At 40.1% G+C, this 8,398-nt stretch overlaps 1 protein-coding gene across 1 annotated transcript; it reads left to right on the top strand.

Annotated features, from left to right (window-relative positions):
- The first annotated feature begins 1,245 nt into the window (after nt 1-1,245).
- Nucleotides 1,246-7,552, top strand: PRSS57 (serine protease 57). The gene is made up of 6 exons (XM_053468494.1): nt 1,246-1,254; nt 1,581-1,650; nt 2,864-3,011; nt 5,648-5,792; nt 6,987-7,241; nt 7,345-7,552. The coding sequence occupies exons 1-6, from the start codon at nt 1,246-1,248 to the stop codon at nt 7,495-7,497; spliced, it is 780 nt and encodes a 259-aa protein (XP_053324469.1). The 3' UTR covers nt 7,498-7,552.
- The last annotated feature ends 846 nt before the right edge of the window (nt 7,553-8,398 follow it).

Below are 8,398 nucleotides of genomic sequence, written 5' to 3'. Positions count from 1 at the left end.
GTGCTTTTAAAAAGTATTTGCTGATTTCTTGATTTGTTGTGTGTACACAGGTTGCCCATTTCTGCAGCACCTCAAAATCGGGTTTTATATGCTTTTAACCCCTTAAGGACAATGGGCGGTCCCTAAACCCATTGAAAACAATGCATTTTGAGCCTGTACATGTACGGGCTTTGTCATTCAGGGGTTAAAGGTGCGTGTCCTTTCTGCATTTTTCGGTTACATTTATCACTGTATCGTACAGTGAGTCTGTATACTTCGGAAAACTACTTTAAAACCTCATCATAGCCTGATCATACACAGTTCATGGAAGCCAAGGATATAAAGAAAAAAAGCAGCAGAGGGATGAAGTTGTTAAAAGCTGATAGCTGATATAGCGCATGCATGCCAGGTTCTTCCTCTGCAGTCACTGCTCAATGTTTCCAAGATACGTTTTTGGCATTTACATTCTTCAGCCAGCCTGGATAAAAAAAATCACTGGTGCCTGTTAACTGTGAAAACTTTGGACAGCGTGTTCCAGCAATTGAGGTGAGAGACTTAATATATGTATTCTGTTTCTGTTAAATATTAAAGTATCTTACTTAATTACAATGTACTTCTTTAAGCTGTATTTACTTGCCATTTCTTCTGAATGTCCAGCTTGGTGCTTTAAAAGCTCACATACTTTTGTTTCCTCATAATCCTAGCTGTCACAATTACCTAATTAATTAGTACTTATATTGCCTTTCAGATGTATATGTTATTTACATTATTTGGTGCCACAAAATGTTTCTCTTTGGATATTGGAAAACACCTTCATATGTTATTTGGCATTAGGCAATATATAGACATATAACCATTATATATATACTGTAAATATTTTGTAGCTCTTTCTTGTCTTGAATATCAGTATGTATAAATGCAGACGTTTATCCAAGTATATCTTCCTAACACCTTTAAAAACACGAGCCAGATCATTAAGTAGAAAGATTGCATTTTGTTGGGGGTTAATCTTGGAGCTATTGTAAGAGAATATACAATATGAGAACTATGATAGCACTACAGATCTATGATGCAATATTCATTACTTATCATGTGTTAGCATGTTTATTAATATGTGTACACTGGGTTTTCTTAAAGCCAGATTTCCACCTACCAACAACTTACTTTTAGTAGTGGCACTCAACCAACTCCAGGAAAAGGGACAGTTTGCTGCCCCAGCAGCTCACCTAAGTTAGGAAACTCAGTGACATCAGGATGTTACCGCCTATGAATCTGGTAAGAGCTATAACACCATAACACCTCACTACTGACAATGATGACATGTAATGTTGCAAATGCATTAATAGTAATGGCAGAAGAAGATTAATTAGCTCATATGATCTGCCTTTCCTGATTACATGTATATCACAAGTGTTCCTAAATGCTTTTGAATCTACTGCTCCCACCTGAGGTTTGTTTCATCTACTAACTTGTCTGTAAAGTAGCATTTTCTCACATTACTCATCAGTCTTGACCCTCCAACTTTAAATCATGTTTATTATAGTACTCTTCTTTTTTTAATAAAAAATGTTTTGTGACACTTTTTCCATTTGGTCTTCTAGGTTCTGTGTACTAACATTTTTAAGTATCACCTGGTGTATATACTCACTTTTCATGTGTTCTTGGCTGGAGGTGAGTTCAAATTCAACCATTTTAAATGAGTGCACATACATTATATACCTGTCCTTTTTGAAAACTGAGAAAGCTGCAAACTGTGTTTCCCTGAAAATAAACTAAATCACATAGAGGGAATTAGTATGGAGTGAAGATATTACCAAGATAGGTAGACTCTGGCTTGTCATGGCATATATATCCAAGGTGTGCTGCATTGATCTAGTGGTGACATGGAAGAAGAGCAATGGGCAGATGGGGGCAAATGGTATTTCAGCCATTATTATACTGCCGTTTAAGTATCATTGGCTCAACACGTGGTGCTCCATTAGAAACAACATTAAGAATTCATATTTCCTTTTCACGTTAACACACCGATACTGTATTTGTATATATATATATATATATATATATATATATTATGGTGAAATCTACATGACCAAAAATATGTGGACACCTCTTCTAATTATTGAGTTCCCCAAAACAGCCTGCCTGTGCCATTTTTGCTCCCCAGACATCATGCCTATGCAATTTCTGCTGATAAACTGCCAGCCTGTGCCAGCTCTGCCCCTAAACAGCTTGTCTGTGCCAGCACTGCCCCCCAAACAGCCTGTCTATGCCATATCTGCCCCTAAACCATCTGCCTGTGTCACCTCTGCCCCAAACACATTAATTGACTCATTTACTCACTCATTCATTCACTTTCTTAAGTCAGATGGATGAATCTGTTTGGCAGATGCCGGAAGAATGCTAGCTATGGGAATGCATATCTGTAAGCATGAATGTCTATGTGTAAGTGTGTTTGTAAGGGTGAGTGTGTAAGTTTGAGAGTGTGTGCATGTAAATGGAGGGCAAGTGGGGTCACTTGGTTTTACCTGCCCCCCCCCAAGCCAGAAGGTGCCAGACGTCCCCTTGCCTGACCGCCCAAATGCTCTTTTGGCTGAATTGGCAAAAAATCCCACACCCCAAAATCTTGTGGGAAGCCTTTCCATAGGAGCGGAGGTTTTCATAGATGTGGATTCTTGGTTTTAGAATGCAATGTCCATCAAGTTCATACAAGTGACGATTAGGTGTTCACATACTTTTGTTTATATAGCCTACGTGCCAAATCTAAACATATGGTGGATGCACTAAACTGTATAGTGAACCCTATTCTTAGGAGTTAGAAATAATACAGTTTGTATTATTGTTGATATTATTAAGCACTCCTTATTGGAATATTTGCATTGTATAGGAATATATCGAATTGTTGGGGGACGTGAGTCCAGACCGCACTCCAGACCCTACATAGCATCTGTACAAGACAGGGGTGGTCATTTTTGCGGGGGAGCCCTAATCCAGTGTAAATGGGTGCTTACTGCAGCACATTGCATGGAATCCAGGTGAAGTTATTTTATTATTTGTCTTCAAAAAAGTGATACACTATTTGGACAAATGTATTGGGACACCTGACCATAAAATTAACATGGACTTTTATGACATCGCAATCTAAATACATAGACATTAATATGAAGTTGGACGTATAACAGCTTCCACTCTTCTGGGAAGGCTTTTAATAAGATTTTGGAGTGTTCCTGTAGGAATATTTGCCCATTCATCCAGTAGCGCATTTGTGAGGTCAAGCACTGATGTTGGACTAGATAGCTTGGCTCCTAATCTCCAATCCAGTTCATTCCAAAGGTGTTAAATGGGGTTGAGGTCAGGGCTCTGTGCAGGCCAGTCATGTTCTTCCACACTAAACTCAACCATGTAATTATAGGGGGCAGGAACAGAGCGTGATCACATGATGAGTGGCACCGAGGACGGACCCCCTACGTACAATGCCGGTGCTGAGCGCCCATATATGGTGTCATAACCTGGCGCTCAGCATTTTCATTTGGGGGCGGTTAGAGGGAGATCTATCTCCCCAGTGGGTGCATACCCCCAAATGTAGACTCTAAAGTATGCTTTAGCCTTAGAGTCTCCATTCATGGCTATGAAGTGGAGACTCAGGACTTCAGCCCCTGTAGCCCCCTAGCAATGCTGCTGCGTGTAATGGTCAGGTGTTCCAATACTTATTAATCTAATGTATGATCATTGCAAGTAACAGGGGTGTGTTTGTTCTCACATATACCGTATATTCCGGCGTATAAGACGACTTTTTAACCCCCAAAAATCTTCTTAAAAGTGGGGGGTCGTCTTATACGCCGGGTACTTACCAAGCCGGAGGTTCCCACGAAGCCACCAATCTCTCTAATCACTACGCGCCGGCTATTGAGGCCGAGCGCAGGGATGCCGTCATGTCCCGGCGCCCGGCTTTAATTGCCGGCGCGTAGTGATGAGGGAGCAGGGAAGCCGAGGTCTGAAGTGCCAGACCTCGGGCTTCCCGAGGTCTGGCACTTCAGACCTCGGCTTCCCTGCTCTCTAATCACTAGGCGCCGGCTATTAATGCCGAGCGCAGGGATGATGTCATGTCCCGGCGCCTAGTGATTAGAGAGCAGGGAAGCCGAGGTCTGAAGTGCCAGACCTCGGGCTCCCACAACTGGATGGAAGAAAGAAGACAGAAGATAAGGTAAGAGATAGGGAGAAAGGGGGGAGAAATATATATATATATATATATATATATATATATATATATATATATATATATATATATATATATATATATATATATATATATATATATATATATATATACACACACACACACACACTGGTGTGTATATATATATATACTGGTGTGTGTGTGTGTGTGTGTGTGTGTATATATATATATATATATATATATATATATATATATATATATATATATATATACACATATACATATACATGTGTGTGTAAAGGCAGGGGTGTGTGGTGAGGGCAGTGTATAAATGTGTATGTATGGACAGGCATATGTGTATATATATATATAGATATATATATTATATGTGTGTGTGTGTGTGTAAGGGCAGTGCATGTATGTATATGTCAGCAAATCAACCAGCAAATCACCGGTAAGGTACATCGATTGCCGTGATTGGCTGGTTGTTGTACGCTGGGTAGAGGGGTAGTCTTATACGGCGAGTATAGTCCAAACTCTATATTTGGACTGTAAAAGTTGGGGGTCGTCTTATACGCCCAGTCGTCTTATACGCCGGAATATACGGTAATAATTTGTATACTTACTATAATTTGGTCGATTATATGCAACAATGGTGGTAAAAAAAGCAGTAAGCATTTCAATGTCCTGACTAAATTACAAAGAAAATCATTACCTTTAATGGTATAAACAAAGAAAAAATGCTACATTCAAACCATTGAAAACCTTGCTGTAAAAGCTATTCAACGTTCTGTGTAGTTTTACACCTTTTACACCTTTTTTGTTTACCTTCCACTAGATCTGACTAAACTAAACTTGCTTTCTTACAAGAAATCATGAAACACACTGAGCATGCACAAGTCAAGTTTAACCCTTGCAATGTTCACACATTATACACCCTGAGATATCACCATATGCTATTCCTACATTATTTACACACAATAAATGTGCTCAAATTTCACTTACAAGTCCTATCACGATTGTCAAATGCACCACTACCCATTTGCACGAACATATTGCCCCTATATATAAGTAATAGGCTATATGGAAAGGTTTTTGCAGGTTTGCCATCACATTTATTGTGCACTCCAATATCATATAATTGGTGGTTAAGTAGTTTTGCCATTCTCATAGCGCATGTTGTGGTATGGTTAAGTAATACGATCATTTAACAGTTACGTGTATCTTGTTGTAAATTAGAACAAACTTTGATTTGCTCTGTACATACTGTGTACAAAATGACTGTTCTATATTTGTGACTCTATATTTGTGGTTCTATAATAATTTTAAATTAACCTACACCACAAGCACTGTTCATTTATATAAAAAACTACCCTGGAAGATTATCTACAACATATGACAAAACCAAACATTAAACAAAATACCCTGCACATCACAAAACACAGCACTGTGCTAACAAGCTAAAGGAGTGGTAGAATGGTATCTTTGTTGCAGGTCTGTAAACTCAATCCGTGTGGTACTTGGTGCACATAAGCTTGATGCTCCAGAACAATATGTTCAGGTGTTCAGTGTCCGGAGATCCATTCAACACCCAAAGTACAACAGGACTTTCTTTGTGAACGATATCCAGCTGCTGAAGGTAATAAATGAATCAATTCTTCACCAGTACTCAGAGAGCTTGACTATGCAGCTTGTTATATTGCATTTATATTACTTGCTGTCATACCATATAATAAAAGAAGAAACATCTCGCTCTTTTGCTTAGAATGAATGTGTAAACATAAGGAAATCTAGAGAGGACAAATTTTACCAGACATTGAATTTGTAAGAATAAAGACCAAAATGGGAAACTAAGCATTCATTTTCTCTCTCAAAATTACCCTAATCAAATCACTATATTCAATAGAAAATCATTGCAAATTAAATATTTACACACTCTCGTGCCAGTCTCTTGCACTCCCACCCAACTCTAAAATGTAGCCATTCTGGAAGTGGCACATCTGATTTCACCATTGTCTTCTTATACCATTGTCTTCTTATATACTTTTGCTTTGACTGATTTAGGGCACTGGGCCGATTTTTAATCCCTGTCTTGCTTTATTTGTGGTTTTTGAAATCACCAATATGGCCTGTGTCTAGTGTATTTTGAAGAAAGATCACTCACTTTAACACGGCGGTGTAGCATATTCATATTTTGGAAGCTTCCAGGTTTGCCCTGAAGGCAAAGGCATAACATTTACCCCATACAGGAGCTGTGGTGAACATGGAGGGCACAAAAAATTAAAAATAGGCTCTTGGTGCACGTGTGTCCTAGGCATGTACAAGGTGTTTGTCACAATATCATTGGCTGACGTATAGTATGTGGAAAGTTTATACTCAGGGTCTATTAACTCTATATGTGTCATATAGGACAAATCTGAGGAGAGGGGGGCCTCTAAACACAACCTGTGTGTGTATGTGGGCTGAAAAATGTTGTGTTGTGCCGCTGCCTGTAGACACTTTCGATCACATCTGGTTACCATTCCCTCTGGGGCAGCTCTTTATTCTTTAGGTGGTGAGAAAGATATTTGACCTGTTCCACTGCCAGTTCTTCTATATTCCCACCTACTTTGAGGTAAAACAGGGTGTGCCCCATTTAAACCTAGCATTGCCCACTTAGTACATCCCCTGTCCCTTCACAGTTCTCAGATGGAGCAGAAAGTGGATAGCTCTTGGTAAGCCAACCCACAAAGTGTACAGGTAAAAGAACAGAGATTTTCTGTCTTTTCAGTCTTAAAGCGATTTCCTTATTTTGTTGTGTCACATGCTATAATTTATGCATATTTTCTTGCAGCTGAATGAATCTGCCATTATCAGTATAGGTGTAAGACCCATCAGACTTCCATGTAAAACCTCAACCTTGACTCCCAGAACAACATGCACAGTGGCTGGATGGGGTCGCGTGAGTGATTTGGGAGTCAAACCACCAGCTCTGATGGAAGCAGACGTCAGAGTGATAAGCCAGGAGACATGCAGAAAGTCTTGGAATGGCATTTTCAGCAGTATGATGTGTACGGCCACCCCTGGCAAGGTTAAGGGCTCCTGCAGGGTGTGTATGAAGCATACAATTTACCTAGAAATGCAAACCAAATGCAAATACATTTATATACAATATGTTATATCTCTAATATGAGATGCTCTAATCTCTACAGGGTGACTCAGGTGGACCTCTTGTGTGTAGAAATCGCATGGAAGGACTGGTATCGTTCTCTGGAAAATATTGTGGGAATCCTGTCTCCCCGGATGTGTACACTAGTGTCTCATTTTTCTTGCCATGGATCCTAGAAGTGATTCAAAGATCTTGATGGTGAATCAATTGTGTTGGAGCACAAAACCTGAGAAAATAAACCCTAAATGTTACTGGTATACATTACCTTGGCAACTAATGGGTTTTGGCATCCAAGATACAGTATGAGGTTGTCATACTCAGAACTTACCATCAACAAGGACATGGTAAGACTGATGATGACTAAGCAGCCCTGGCACTTCAAGGTCATATGCTCTACTGCACATTACATATCAAGGCAGTGGCCACACACTACAGGACCTGAATTACACCTAGAGTGGCCCTATCAGTAAATATCCAGCCCTGTTGGCCATCGGTTCACTGGGCATTTGCGTGGTGTGCCATATGAGCAGTCTGGGCATGGCAGAGTATACTAGGGGGAGAACTCAGTAAGTCAGTAAGTAATTGTCACATGCAATTATATTATATTAATGGTTTTTACAATTTTCACTGCAACCACTTCTTTCTGTCTCCTCATGCTTCTCTCTTTCTACCACTTCAAGAAGTTTCAGAAAGGACCCTTCTGACATTGACCGTGTTTTTGAATAGCACAGAGAGACAGACACACTTATGTCACATGACCCTACATACAGAGGACCGAAATCTACTGGAGAGCTAAGGAGGGGTGTATGTTTGTATGAATGTGAGCATGGATGTCTGTGATAAGTGTATGTGGGCATGAATGTTTGTGTATAAGTGTATGTTGTCATGCATAGCTATGTATAAGTGTATGTGAGCATGGATGCGGATGTATAAGTGTGTGAGCATGGATGTCAGGGACCTACCTCATCTCCCCGCAGCTCCATCCATGTAACACGCAGTCACGGCCTACACGGTCGCAAACTGCACGATTGCACACCAGGCCACATCCCTGGCCTTTGGTATGGCCTGTGGCATGCAGGGCGAGTGCCAGTAATAGA

Source organism: Spea bombifrons, chromosome 1 (genome assembly GCF_027358695.1).
Source record: "Spea bombifrons isolate aSpeBom1 chromosome 1, aSpeBom1.2.pri, whole genome shotgun sequence".
In the NCBI taxonomy this organism is placed as follows: domain Eukaryota; kingdom Metazoa; phylum Chordata; class Amphibia; order Anura; family Pelobatidae; genus Spea; species Spea bombifrons.
Note: the sequence above shows the minus strand (reverse complement) of the source record. Positions and strands in the feature narration are given on the sequence as shown.